General features: G+C 43.7%; 1 protein-coding gene and 1 pseudogene across 1 annotated transcript; both read left to right on the forward strand.

Moving 5' to 3' along the window:
• The first annotated feature begins 6,200 nt into the window (after nucleotides 1-6,200).
• LOC142999257 (ankyrin repeat and EF-hand domain-containing protein 1-like) lies at nucleotides 6,201-11,285 on the forward strand (annotated as a pseudogene).
• Nucleotides 11,286-12,309: 1,024 nt separating this feature from the next.
• On the forward strand, nucleotides 12,310-14,796 carry LOC142999283 (tubulin alpha chain-like). Its single transcript, XM_076148757.1, has 4 exons — nucleotides 12,310-12,388; nucleotides 12,987-13,209; nucleotides 13,296-13,444; nucleotides 13,543-14,796. Exons 1-4 carry the CDS (start codon nucleotides 12,386-12,388, stop codon nucleotides 14,521-14,523), a joined length of 1,356 nt encoding a protein of 451 aa, XP_076004872.1. The 5' UTR covers nucleotides 12,310-12,385; the 3' UTR covers nucleotides 14,524-14,796.
• Nucleotides 14,797-15,274: the final 478 nt, after the last annotated feature.

Consider the following 15,274-nt stretch of genomic DNA (forward strand, 5'->3'; position numbering starts at 1 on the left):
GGAAACACCAGCCGGGACCTGTAAAACCTTGAGACGTTAAGAAACACGCTCCGGAGATTTTACTGTAAAAGCCAAAGTTGGGTCACGCTTACGACTGTGTTGAAGTTATTTCAGTTTGGAGTTGTTTGTACACATTCTGCTCTTGAAATTCAGTCATGAAGCTGAAACAAAGCTTGAATGTGACTAAACTTCACTCACACAAAAAGGAAATTGTCCAGTTTCTACAGATTTTAGCTCCGACTGATTCAGTTTCTGCTGGTAAAATAAAGTAATACAAGCCAAAATACATCAATCTCCATTTTCCAAATCACATTTAGAAATGGAAATAGCAAATCCCCCAAGGACAGAAGAATAAAAGCTCATTGTAGGTGTGTTTCCAGTGCGCCCAGGTTAAAGTGAGTGTTATGAGTGAAGTCATTGCATTGGAGATGAAGGATTTTTTTGTTGATGGCCCTTGTTTGCCAGAGGTTCTCTGTGCTGCCAGCCTGACCAAAACATGATGGAATACCCAAGGAATGCGGTGGAGCATCAGATCACTGAGGGCTCCTTTAAAGAAGTGATAAATGCACAGCGGTGCCTCGTGGCGTCAGGTGATCAAAGGCTCGGCGAAAGGTCTGGCATCCGTTTATGGAAGTGCGCTGGTCAAGGATCAGAAGGGATAATTCACTTTTCCACAAACATGCATCTGTGCTCGCCCCCATGAATGGCCTGAACTAATGCAGAATGGTCCCTTCACTCTTATTCGCCCATTTTCGGAAAATTAGGGAAGCCCGTGTTCCTCAAAGGGGCTGTGTTATGGGTTATAAAGTTAATCGTTGGTGTCAAATGATGTCCATTCCTCATGTTACTTACACTGACTTTATGTGGGAGAACATTTGAAGTTATAAAGCATGAACTATTTAGTGTGAAATTACTGTTTATGTTCTACTTCTTCATCACAAAACAGGAAATAAAAGGGTTTTCCTCACAGGAGCCATAGTTAATATGTTATATTATGAGATTTAATAACTGAAATATAGAAAAGTTAGGTTAGAGATTCAGGATTAAGATAAGATATGTGATGTGTTTTTGCACAGTGATGTCATTGAGTTGACACATTAACTGCAGCTATAGTAGTAGCATGTTTAATTGAAGCCACATGGCAAAACTGAAATGAAATAGTGGTGTAAGTTGATTTTGGCACATAAGTAAGGTATTTTTCATACAGAAGTCAGTGATGGAAACATGATTATAGCTGAAAATACATTATGGGGGAATTTGTCATAAATTTTTGCGGTCGTAAAGTAAACAGCCAAGATAGCAGCACAGCTTATATTCTGCTGCAGGTCCCAATTCCCAGCATGTTGAACCACTGGAGAGCACAATAACATTTCAGGATAACCACCACAGAGAGAATTGTTCTGTTTCTTTTGTTCTTTTTCATTATTTATGCTGTTCTTTCTGCTGATTCTTCCCTATTTATGCGATTTATGTTGTTGTGGAGTGGAGCGGTTGGAAGACAGGAGTAGATCATCTGGTATCTTTCCCATGATTGTGTCTCCTACTGAACCAGACTGAGAGACAATGGAAAGGCTCAGGAAACCTCAGCAGGTGATTTGAGTTAATGAGCTGATTAGAGTGAGACACTGTGAGGATACTAGATGGAACTTTATCACTATATTAACATTTCTGAGAGACTGAGTTTGGGGTTTTCATGAGCTGTAAGACAGAATCATCAACATTATAACAAATAAAGGTTTGAAATATTTCACTTTGTGAGTAATGAATCTAAAAAGTCTAATATATGAGTTTACCTTTTTGAATTGAATTACATTGAAATGTACTTAGAGCCCAATATTCAAGAATCCCTTCAGTCTGATGATTTGAATCTCGACAGTTCACAGCTTAGTTTAAAATCGTTAACAATGCCCTCAGAGGTCATATAGGGGGCGCCATTGGTCACCATGACAATCAACTGCTACATCTTTAACCCACTGTTTGCAATGTGACATTTCTATAGAGATAAATAACAATTAAAAAGGAATGTGTTGTGTGTTTGTGTGTTTGTGTGTGTGCATATGTGTTTGTCTTCATATTTGCCTTCTTAATTTGGCAGAGATGAAGCACAGTAGCCTCTTTTTTTATTTTAAAGGTTAAATTCTGTTAAATGAGCATTGACACTAACCTCTGAACTCGTTCTAAGTCTCCACACCAAACCCTTGTCCATCCCTGGGGAGAATGTTTAACCCATTTGCCAGAGGAGTCAAAGGTCAGCTCACGGTGACCCGACTCTGTTTGTTCAGTAGGTTACCACCTGGATCTGTTTCTAATGGAGGGATTGCCGACTTGATATATACCTTTGTTACAGCAGGCAAAGGGTGAGGTCATTTTTTACACAGGTGGAGGGAGACAAGTTGACAGTTTGGTGTACTTGATAGTATTTCTGTCCCTTTCTGTTTCTGTTTTATTGTCTTGTGTTTGTAGGTTTGTTCCCTCCCTCTCTCTCTATCTTGCACACACACACACACACACACACACACACACACACACACACACACACACACACACACACACACACACACACACACACACTCTCTCTCTCTCTCTCTACCCCCATAAGGCCCATGTTCACTCTTGTTGGAGGAGCAGAGGGAGAAGATAAGTGCCGTTGTCTCAGTGGGGAGGCGTCTGTCTGTTAAGCCTTTTATCATTCTGCTTTACAGCGTTGTGCTTTGTGCTTTAAAACACATTACACACTCCTTTTACTCTGGGGACAAAACACACACACACAAACACAAGTCATCAGACACTTAATGCCTGCACAAACACACACACACACATTATGCATTTTGTCATGTGTGAAGGAAACTATCATGGTGACATCCTGAAGCATTGGATGCAGTTTTCTTAGACATAATATGAATCATTTGCTGTTAAGCTTGCACATTTTCTCCTGTTGTGTTGTAATGTAGATGAAAAATGCAAGAATGTTTTATTGTATATTTTCCTGTTGTAAACCAGAGCAGATTGTACCTCACATCATTCATCACTGCTTCAGGCTGTGTGTGTGTGTCTGCCAAGAAAAGTTGAGTACAACAGAAGAAGTTCATGCGTATGTGAAACATCTGAGATCGAAATAAATTTGACTGGTTCAGCGTCTTGAGGCCGATAAAGACAGTTATATTTGATTTATAAGACTCCGTATGGTGTCCATATGGATGTTATGGTTAACCGATGGTGCATTGCAGGCTATGTGGGTCATCCCTCTATTCCTCCTTAGGCATTCCTCATTTTTTGCAAGTAAGCTATGGATTGTAATTGCTGTGATTGCGGGTATTGTTCTTCTGTTTTCTATTAAGTGTCCTGAAGACTTTGTATTATTATAAGGTCGCCTCACTAAGGAACCCTCTTCAAACTATAGTCTTGATACATAATGACTACATAACTGACTGAAGCATGACTGTATATTGATTGGACAGGTATGGAAGTGGATTGAGGAGGAGGTGGAGCAGAAGTCCAGTGAGCTGGAGGACATGGAAAGGCCGGCGCATCATCTTTAGCCGTCACTGTGAGGCAATTACCTGAAACTGTAGAGAAGAAGTCTTCTTTCCCGCGGGGTCGGTAAACTTTGTTGTGATTGGTCGGAGCAGCTGGAGATGTTTGTAGACTGGTTTTCCTCAGTTGACAGAATTGTTTAGAAATCCCACAAATGAATTCAGATGACGGTGAATGCAAATGGGGTGCCATAAAAAATGAAAGGGAAGAGAAGGTTCGCTTTTAAAACTCATTTGTGAAAATTGAAAACCTATTTCCATCAAAGTGGTGTTGTGACTCAAATGATGTGGGTGAAGTCATCGTTAACATCTCTGTAGGACTCATGCAGCCTTAAAGGCCCAGATAAGCAGTTTTTAAACAGCCAGTAAGATCACATGATTCATTAATTGTTTTTGACTTCTATTTGATGTATAGTGAACCTGCACACAGCCTATGGAACAGGTCAGAAAGGTTACAGGTCAGCGTAGTAAAAACCACCAGGATTTCAACCTGGTACTTCATCGGGCTGATGGATGGATGTGTTGCCATATTAGGCCACAGGAGTTTGGGAGGTTGCTACAGCGTCCTGCAATGGAGACATGAGGCATTACAGGCTGCAAGGAAATTAGGTTTACCTTTCAGTGATTGTGGGGCAGAGTATTGCCAAAATCAAATGAGAAAAAGTGAAATCCAAACAGCCTGAAGATGAGCCGATCTGCTATAAACTGTCCAGCTACATGGATGAAAATAATTGACATTTCAGTACAAATCAGGAGTTGCAATTTCAATGCTCATTAAAAGTCAAGTGCACATGCAACTCGTTGGACCAGAGCCAAGCTGAGCCAAATAAAACTAGCAGTAACTCTTCTGTGAGTTAACCCATGACTGATTTAGGGCGAGGGGGACATTTCTAATTTAACTATAACAAAATACTAAAAATATTAAATACACAAAATACATATGAAGTTATATATATGATGATATAAATAAATGTTTATCTATGGGGGTACGGTTTATGTTTGTGTGTGAATGTGCTGATCTTGGTTTCTTCCACTCACGTAGATCACCGTTAGCTGTGTGGCTGCTCCAAGCTGGAAATGATTTCGAATTAACACAGAGCAGAGACAAACAATGCGCATGCGTAGAGGGAAGCAATGGACATGCTTTGTGCTAAATGTTCAAATATTTAAATTAATCGTCTGTTTCATACAACGATGATGTAAGACAGTGGGCCACGCCCGGCCCGCGGTACAATCATTGAAAAATGTCAGGTTGTGAATGCAACACTGGAATGTTAGCAGTTGTAGCTGTAGTTTTCTTCTCCGCCGCCAGATGCCGCTGCTTCCCCTCGCCGTGACGTCACTTCTGTCAAAGCTAAAAGGCCTATGAGTATGTACAGTTTTCGCCGGGTGCGGTGGCGCGCGCCTGTAATCCAAGCTACTGGGAGGCTGAGGCTGGCGAAGCGTTTGAGCTCAGGAGTTCTGAGCTGCAGCGGACTATGCCGATCGGGTGTCCGCACTAAGTTCGGTATCGATATGGTGCTCCTAGGGGAGCCCGGGACCACCAGGTCGTCTAAGGAGGGGTGCACCGGCCAAGGTCGGAAACGGAGCAGGCCAAAGCCCCCGTGCCGCTCAGTAGTGGGATCGCGCCTGTGAATAGACGCTGTAGTGCAGCCTGAGTAATACAGCGGGACCCAGTCTTTTTAACACATAAACACACACAACGAGTTTTACAAGAGGAAACAAACCTTCAATAGCCTTAATATCCTTTTGTACAGAAATGTTTAGATATATGTTAGTACAGTATATATTTACATCGATATTATTCTTTGCTTTTTTTTCTTCTTTCTTTTTTGTTAAAATATTTAATTTGTCAAATAACGATCCCGTTCGAATGTTCACTATGTGTATAGATGAATGACAATTAAGTCCGTATAAGTCAAAGTCTAGCTGTAGGGCGAACTGGCTGTAGGTTTCTGGCTACTTGTCTACCAGTGCCTCCTACTGGAATAAATTAGGTATTACATCAACGTTCAGCTTCGCTTCTGGGCTCGTTCGTACCACATTATATTTTCCATTCATAAAGTCCATGTAACTCCATGCTGCCTTTCAACCAGAATATTCAGCAAAAGTAACCTTGGGTGTTTCGGGACATCATGCACCCTGGCTCAGGTGACCCAGCCTGGGTGGATCAGACTCCAGTCTGCGCCCCAGCAACAACAGACTTTCCTTTCAAAATGTTATGGTGATGACAGCATTTCCACCAAACTATGAAATGATGTCATATCTGCTCTGCAGCAATGCCAAAGATGCAATCTGACTTCAAATTAGGGGAAACAAACAGGGCAAGTGAATTTTTTCTCACGGTCCAGACGTGTTCAAAATAACAAGAGTTTGATCAATTTTGAAGTTTTCATCAAGATAATAAGAAGGTATGAACAACACAAAACACTGAGTGACTACAGCTAAATGTAAAGGCTGTGATTTAGAACGAAGATCTACAGGTCGAATTATTATTATTATTAGTAGTATTTGGAAACTCAAACTAATTAACCTTAACAACATTTGACCTGGGGAGAAGACACATTAATGGAGCACCAAATACAGCTGAAATATAATTCATTGCTGTCTAATGAGCGCCCTTATAGTTATTTCTTGTCCGTATTTTCTTTTTATCTGGATGACAGAATGAGTTTCAAAGAAGCAGAGGGACGCTTAGAGGTCCTTCAGGTCAAACACCTGCGTCAGTTTGTCCAGGAAGCAGACAAAGAGCAGATAAAGAAGACGTTGGAACTCGGTGTGGAAAACCTCATCAACCTCACAGAGCCCAAGGACGGCACAGGAGCGCTTCACCTGGCTGTGGCAGCTAACAATCAGGGTGAGAGGCTCCATTCATGACTGTGAATATGGAGATGCTGGTAAGGAAATCTCTGCAATCAGAGTTCTTATATGCACTGATTGTTCTTCTGCTCTTTGTGGCTTTATCACAGATCTGGTCAGTTTCCTTTTGTCCCAAGGAGCTCACCCCGACATCCAGGACAAGAGAGGCCGCACCCCGGTCATGATGGCTGCAGAGAAGGGCTGTCGCGTGTTGGTGGCACTGCTGGCCGAGAACCAAGCCAATATGAGGCTCCAGGACACTGAGGGCAAGGGTGAGTAGGAGCAGACTTGCTGTTATGTATGCTATTGACATGGTGTTGACATAGGTGTTGTAGTAATGGAATAGCTACCCTTTGAGGATCCAACCGTCCCTTCTCTGTTAACTATCCAGGTAAGGGTAGTGGTAGTAGTAGTAGTGCTGTAGAGTTACAAGCCTGCCCATACAATTAAGCAACTCCCTATTTCTATCCTTTTTTTTACTATGATTTGCTCATAATGTCTGTAGGTGTGCTGTTCTACGGTATAAACCCCACCAAACGCCAATACCGCTGCCTGGAGTTGGCGCTGGCGCACCAGGCAGATGTCAACAATGTGTCAAAGAAGGGAACTCATGTATTCCAGTTGATGTGTGAAAAAGCCCATCAGTACCCCCCCATGTGCCTCTCCCTGCTGGAGGGAGGGGCCGACCCCAACGCAAGCAATCAGGTTAAACCAGAGAGGATCATGGGACAATGTTTGGTTACATCTTGTAACTTTATCCATCTGTAACTATTTGTACCTCTCCTCTCTGTAGACAACCGGCATTACAGCATTGATGGAGGCAGCTAAGTCAGGCTCTTTGCAGCTGGTCATAGCCATTCTCAAGAAAGGAGGGAACCCCAACATCCTGGACAGGAAACGCATCAGTGCAGTACACTATGCTGCCCTAGGCGGCTTCTTTGAGGTGCAGTAGCTTGGACCTTATTACTCTCTTAAAAAGTTGACTCATTTGTAAACTGTGGTGTTAGAATAGCACAAAATTGTAGTTTTTTACTTCCACACTCCACATTTTTTAAGATAAATAGGACTTTACATTTTGCAGGATTGCGTTATCATTTGCTGTGTGGTGTTTCATGGTTGCCAGGTGCTTCAGGTTCTGTCGACACACTCAGCAGATATGGGTGTGATCAGCCTGAGGGGCAACACACCGCTTCACTATGCTGCAGCTAATGGCAATGCTAACTGCTGCAAGTTCCTGGCACAGAGAGGTAATGTCCAAAAAGAATCCCAAAACAACATGAAACTGGCATTTATGGTCAAGTCTTTAGCCAAGAAAATTACGCAGAACTACTCACAATTCCCCAAATAAGTGTAGGTGTTGGACTTTTTTCTGAACTTGTGCTCTTTCCTCAGGGTGTAACATCAAAGTAAAGAACCACGATGGTTTGTTGCCACGTCAGATTGCCAAATATTCCGGTCACAAAGCAGCAGCCAAGGAGCTCAGGAAAGCCGAGCACCTACAGATTTGAAAGCCAGCAAATCAAGCAGTGGCAAACCTCATCTCAGACCCCATGAATATTCACTTGACTTCACTATTGTAGCAATTTCTAATACAAGATGCTTAGCTAAAATGAAGCAAATCAGATACTCTTGGTTTCCTTTTCAGGATATCACACCAGAAACTGTGGCAGAAACGACAACTGTAACACCGGGGAAGACTCGCAGAACATCATCCTGCAAACACCAAGCTCACAGCGGGGGAAACAAACACTGTGACAGACCACACATACAGGTAGGTCTTATAAAGTAACATCAACATCATACACCCTCACCCAGGTGACCCAGCCAGGGTGGATCAGACCCCAGTATCACCCAAGGACCTTTCCTCCCGATCCAAAGCCACCTGGTAGCTCCCTCCTGCTGAACGTTCAAGATGTCATGGTGATGAGAGCTTTCCCACAGACATTAGCATGATGTCATATCAGGGCCAAGGCAATGGCAATGACGCAATCTCACTTCAAATAGAGAAAATACTTTTAGGGAAACAAATATAGGATTTAAAAGGAGGATTAGACATTTTGAAAACAACAAGAGCTTGAGAAGCATTGAAGTTTTCATCAGGATATAATAAAAAGGTATGAAAAACACAAAACGCTGAGTGGCTGCAGCTAATGTCACCTGTTCATATGTGTAGGTGGCTGTGATTTTGAAAGAAGCTCTAATTGCAGCTCGAATTTACAAGTATTTAGAAACTAAAACTTATTAACTGTAACAACATTTGGAAGTGGGGAGGAGACACATTAATGAAGCTGCTTTACAGAACCAAGTACAGCTGACATATGCAACTTTTTTCCTGAGTTTAAAAAAACAACTTTTGGTCTCTTTTCTTTTTATATGGATGACAGAATGAGTATCAAAGAAGCAGAGGATCGCTCAGAGACCCTTCAGGTCAAGCACCTGCATCAGTTTGTCCATGAAGCAGATATAAAGCAGATAAAGAAGATGTTAGAACTCGGCACGGTAGACCTCATCAACCTCACTGAGCCCAAAGACGGCTTAGGGGCTCTTCATCTGGCTGTGGCAGCTAACAATCAGGGTGAGAGGCTGGATTCTTACTTTGTCAGATTAGACTCAGTCTGTATAATATAACAAGATAGTGGGAAGGTAGCCTATCTGTACAAAACAGTGACTGTGAATATGGAGATGCTGGCATGTTACTATGTCCACTGATTGTTCCTCTGCTCTTTGTGGCTTCATCACAGATCTGGTCAGTTTCCTTTTGTCTGAAGGAGCTCACCCCGATATGCAGGACAAGAGAGGCCGCACCCCGGTCATGTTGGCTGCAGAGAAGGGCAATCATGCGCTTGTGACACTGCTGGCTCAGAGCCGGGCTAACATGAGGCTCCAGGACACTGAGGGCAAGGGTGAGTACTAGCAGACTTATGGTATGTATGGTGTGGATATGATAGCTGCTGTAGTAATGGAATAGGAGGAGCAATGGATCCAAGCATACTAATGAGCATTTTCTCCTCTTATCTGCCTTGAAATACAAAATTATATTCACAAATTACATAGAACTATGTACACCCTGTTTCTGCCTTTTTACTATTATTTGCTCATGTCTGTAGGTGTGCTGTTCTACTGTGTAAACACCACAAAGCGCCACTTTCGATGCCTGGAGGTGGTGCTGCAGCATGAGGCAGATGTCAACAATGTGTCAAAGAAGGGAACTCATGTATTCCAGATTATGTGTGAAAAAAACCATCAGAACCTCCCCATGTGCCTCTCCATGCTGGAGGAAGGGGCAGACCCCAACGCAAGCAACCAGGTTAAACCAGAAAGCATCATGGGACAATGTTTTGTGTTCACTCTTACTTAACTTTAGATTATTCTGTGTAAAAGAAGCCAATTTGCAGATGATCCTCTCCTCTCCTCTCCTCTCCTCTCCTCTCCTCTCCTCTCCTCTCCTCTCCTCTCCTCTCTGCAGACAACCGGCATTACAGCATTGATGGAGGCAGCTAAGTCAGGCTCTGTGCAGCTGGTCCGAGCCATTCTCAAGAAAGGAGGGAACCCCAACACCCTGGACAGGAAACGTCTCAGTGCGGTACACTACGCTGCCATGGGAGGCGTTTTTGAGGTGCAGTACCTTGGACCTTAATGGAAATAACAATGAAATCTGTGAAATCTTTAAATTCACTTGTTTGTCTATATATATTTGACATTTTCTTATATTACCTAAGACTCATTTCCACACTCCACATTTATGCTTATATAGGATTTTATATTAAGTGCATTGCGTAATCATTTGCTCTCTGGTGTTTCTTGGTAACCAGGCTCTTAAGGTTCTGTCTGCATACTCAGCAGATATGAGTGTGATCAGCCTGAGGGGCAACACACCGCTTCACTACGCTGCAGACAGCGGCGACGCTAATTGCTGCAAGTTCCTGGCACGGAGAGGTAATGTCCAAAAAAAAAAAAAAAAAGGATTTAATGCAGTAGCGTTCATTGTTAGAGTTTGGGAATTTAAAGTAGAATATACAGCAGCTGCTAACACATCCATAAATATATGTATATATTTGAATTTGTTGTGAACTTGTGCTCTTTCCTGAGGTTGTAACCCTGAATTCAAGAACAACAAGGGTTTGCTGCCTCGTCATATTATCAAAGGTCACAAACTAGCAGCCAAGGAGCTCAGAAAAGCAGAGAGGCTACAGGTGAAAGAGAGGAAATCATGCAGATACAGCCTCAACCCAGAACTCTATGCCCTGACCCTCCATGACTGGTCTCACGAATTTGAGTCAGATCTCCGAGATGCCTTTGGGAGGGACATGGACACAGTTCCCACACAGAGATTTATCTCAGTGTTACAAGAACTCAAAGCCCCAGTTGAACTCCAGCAGCTCAATACAATCATCTCAGCCCATGACAGCAGAAAGGAGGGGTTCATCAACATTGATGAGTTCATCAGAGGTGACCAGTATATCAGCAAACAATTCCGCCTGTCCCATTATGTCTCAGAAGCTAAGAAGTAAAAGAAAGCAAAAGGAGGGGAAGCTAATTTCAGCAAAAGCAAACACATCAGCACTATCCAGTCTATCAGGTACACCTCTCATTACATTAGTGTATGATGTAATGAGAGGTGTGTGCAGTGTGCTTTAACCCTCGCGTGTGTAAAATATGGGACACCAAAAAACTATAGATGTTTCAAATCTCATGTTGAAATTGAATCAACATGTCAGTTATTCAACGTCAACAAAGGTTGACATTGAATAACTGATATAAACTTTAATATATGGATTTTGTTCCATATGTACACAACCTATATTACACATGCACACGTGTGTCCTCGTGATCTACAGCACTGCATACTTTTATAGTCTCCCCACACCTGGTCAGCTGATTCGCCGGAGCTGAAACACAATAAACCTACTTAGTGAGGCTTATTCCTTCCTCAACTCCAAGCACATTATCTGTTTGGTGCTACACAAAGATGAATAAATGGCTTGTACCGCAGGCACTCAGCTTAACAGAGGGTTTGGTAGAATGTGGTGGCTTGGATATTCTCTACTGAAAGATGCTGAAATGTTGAGGTGCATGACCTAATACTACAAATCTCAGTGAATGGATGGATACACAGCAATGAGTTTGACAAATCAAAATGCCATTTCGAGGGTTGCAACACTTAAATTTAAATTAAGTTAGCAAATGCATTCTGAATGTTCATTATGCAGACTGAAAAAACTATAAGTGCCAGAAATTATAATGAGAAATGGCATAACAGAATCCGTCTCATCACTGTCATTCGAGCTATGTGTGTGTGTGTGTGTGTGTGTGTGTGTCGTCTGTTTGTTGACGTAGATTCGCTATTAAAAATAAAAATAAAATAATCTGCATAGAATTCTATTTTTTATTAGTGTTTATAGATTTATAAATACAAGACTATATGATCTGGACTCGTGTCTGAAACAGTAAAGGGATATTTGTTCTGTCCAACAGTAACAAAGCGACAGAAGCTGCATTGATTTGTTCTGAGAGACAAAAGCATCAATCACATTTGATGCTGATTCCTGTCGAATAAATGAAGTCACTGTGCTTGTAGCACTGTGGGCCTCCTGCATTCACAAACAATGACACATTACAAGCTTCTATTCTCCAGCAGCATCAGTGTGAAGTGATGAAGAGCCGCTGAGGCGCAGACAGGGTGTGTCTGCTGCTAACTGCTAGCATGCAGAGTTCCTCAACATCTCACTGAGAGACGCAGTGCCGCAGCACAATAGACGAAGGAGGTCGCGAGCGCTCCGGTGGGTGGCTCGTGGTCATTCAGCCAATAGGAAACCAGAGAGCGCTGAGAAGGTTTGACTGACGGGAAGCTTGACCAATGGCGTGAGAGGAAGCCTATATAAATACCCCTGTTCATCCCCCAGCATCTTGTCTCTTACTTCGACTGAATCGAGTCGGCTCGTGAGTTTCCCCTCCACTGAACAGAACTCTTTGTGCCGACCTAATTTAACAAAATGGTAAGAAAATTTTACATTTTGGAAAAATAACATGATTTAAATGTGTTCATTGTAACCATAACGACGCTATTTAACGAACGAGTAATATAAGAAGGGAGGCGACATTGGAGATATGATGAATTAATTGGTAAGGATGCAATTAAAATGGCCACCAATATTTAAGACACGCAGATCATCCGTGTACATGTAAGGGACGCTTGGATAAACGCTTTGCTGGTGGTGTGAGACGAGGTTGAGGCTCTTTGAATGGTAACATGGCGGGCGCCGGCTGAATGGACAATGAGAACGGAGGATGTGAGCAGGAGGAATGATGGCTGCTTGAGGCTCCCTGCGAGCTCTGCGGCATTTCTGTGTGTGCGTCAGGTAACGCAGTCTCTCTGCTGATGACGGCGCACTGCCCGCTGCTCACGCACAGCGCGCAGAGGCGACGCCCGTAGGAACCACAGCTCCGTGCACAAGAGAAGAATTCTAGAAATACATGTTGGGAAAGAATCAACATCTCTATTATTCCAACTGAGCCTTAATAATGTGACCAGAGAGTGTTTATCTGTAGATGTGCTGAGTGTTCAGATGTTAATGAGCTCCTTTGTCTCCTCAGCGTGAGTGTATCTCAGTCCATGTCGGTCAGGCCGGCGTCCAGATCGGCAACGCCTGCTGGGAACTCTACTGTCTGGAACATGGCATCCAGCCGGACGGACAGATGCCCAGTGACAAGACCATCGGGGGAGGAGATGATTCCTACAACACCTTCTTCAGTGAGACGGGAGCAGGAAAGCACGTCCCCAGGGCCGTGTTTGTGGACCTGGAGCCCTCTGTCATCGGTAAGCTGAGGGGGAACTGATGGGATCTAAATATACTCTGCTTGCCTTTTGACCACACCACTCACCATAACTCTGTGCCTCCTCAGACGAGGTCCGCACCGGGACTTACCGCCAGCTGTTCCACCCTGAGCAGCTGATCACTGGAAAGGAAGATGCCGCCAACAACTACGCTCGTGGACACTACACCATCGGGAAAGAGATCATTGACATGGTGCTGGACAGGATGCGCAAACTGGTGGGTCTCTTGTGATTCAAAGAGGAATTGCTCCCTTGTGACTTCATATAAGTGCCTTTCTAAATGAACCCTAACCCCTCTCTCCCTCTTGTCCCCAGGCCGACCAGTGCACCGGCCTTCAGGGCTTCCTGGTTTTCCACAGCTTTGGCGGAGGCACCGGCTCAGGTTTCACCTCACTGCTGATGGAGCGTCTGTCTGTAGACTACGGCAAGAAGTCCAAGCTGGAGTTCTCCATCTACCCGGCTCCCCAGGTGTCCACTGCTGTGGTGGAGCCCTACAACGCCATCCTGACCACCCACACCACCCTAGAGCACTCTGACTGTGCCTTCATGGTGGACAATGAGGCCATCTATGACATCTGCCGCAGGAACCTGGACATCGAGCGTCCCTCTTACACCAACTTGAACAGGTTGATCAGTCAGATTGTGTCCTCCATCACTGCTTCCCTTCGCTTTGATGGTGCCCTCAATGTTGATCTGACAGAGTTCCAGACCAACTTGGTCCCTTACCCCCGTATCCACTTCCCTCTGGCCACCTATGCTCCCGTCATCTCTGCAGAGAAAGCTTACCACGAGCAGCTGTCCGTGTCTGAAATCACCAACTCCTGCTTTGAGCCGGCCAATCAGATGGTGAAGTGTGACCCTCGCCACGGTAAATACATGGCCTGCTGCCTGTTGTACCGTGGTGATGTGGTGCCTAAAGACGTCAACGCTGCCATCGCTACCATCAAAACCAAGCGCTCCATCCAGTTTGTGGACTGGTGCCCCACTGGTTTCAAGGTGGGCATCAACTACCAGCCCCCCACTGTGGTTCCAGGAGGAGATCTGGCCAAGGTCCAGAGGGCCGTGTGCATGCTGAGCAACACCACTGCCATCGCAGAGGCCTGGGCTCGGCTGGACCACAAGTTTGATCTGATGTACGCCAAGCGTGCATTTGTGCACTGGTATGTGGGTGAGGGCATGGAGGAGGGAGAGTTCTCTGAGGCCAGGGAGGACATGGCAGCTTTAGAGAAGGATTATGAGGAGGTGGGTGTGGACTCAGTTGAGGGTGAGGGAGAGGAGGAGGGAGAGGAGTACTAAAGCTAGAGCCACAGGGAGGAGGAAGGCTGGAAACTGAACTTAAATTAAATGGTTTAATGTTCTAACACAATTAAAACCTCTTAAGTTTTAGCTCCTGTGACTTTCTCTTGTTCATTCTTCAAATAAAATTCTGAAGTGAAGTTGTGTGTTTAATTTACAGCTTGGCAACATGTGTGGATATTTGCACTGGTGTTTTTGTGAGGGATGGAGGAGGGGAGTTCATCGGGCCACGGAGGACGTTGCCATAGAGATGGAGAGTGGCAGCTGGGTGTGGGCGGAGTTAAGGGTGAAGGAGAGAAATACTGAAGCTGAACTAAAATTGAAAACTGAATTGTTCTCAAATGTTAAACTGTCTTATTTAAGGTTCCTGTGCTCTCTCCCTTTTTTATTTTAGTTATTGATAAAATAAAGTTCTAAGAAGTGAGAAGTTGTGTTATATACACTTTGTCTTTAGTATAGACTTGGAATAACATTCTTGTATTAACTATAAAAATATCTAAATCTTAAATATGAATGTTTTAGACAATTCAAATTAGTTAACTTGCATATGGTTGGCTGAGAAAAATGTCAAATTCAAAATATAAATGACATGAAACAAAATCCTCAACCAACATAAGTGTGTCTTCTGTAGGTTCCAGGTCCTCAGCAGGATTTAGCAATAAGTTAATTTTAGTTTTTGGTCTCTATCAGGCCTCACTTGCTGTAATCCGTGCAGGAATGGAGTGTATGATCCTGGTGCAAATCAAATCAA

The sequence above is a fragment of the Genypterus blacodes genome, unplaced genomic scaffold, assembly GCF_046128005.1.
Source record: "Genypterus blacodes isolate CSIRO-AG114 ecotype Tasmania unplaced genomic scaffold, CSIRO-AGI_Gbla_v1 ptg000042l_1, whole genome shotgun sequence".
NCBI classification, from domain to species: Eukaryota; Metazoa; Chordata; class Actinopteri; order Ophidiiformes; family Ophidiidae; genus Genypterus; species Genypterus blacodes.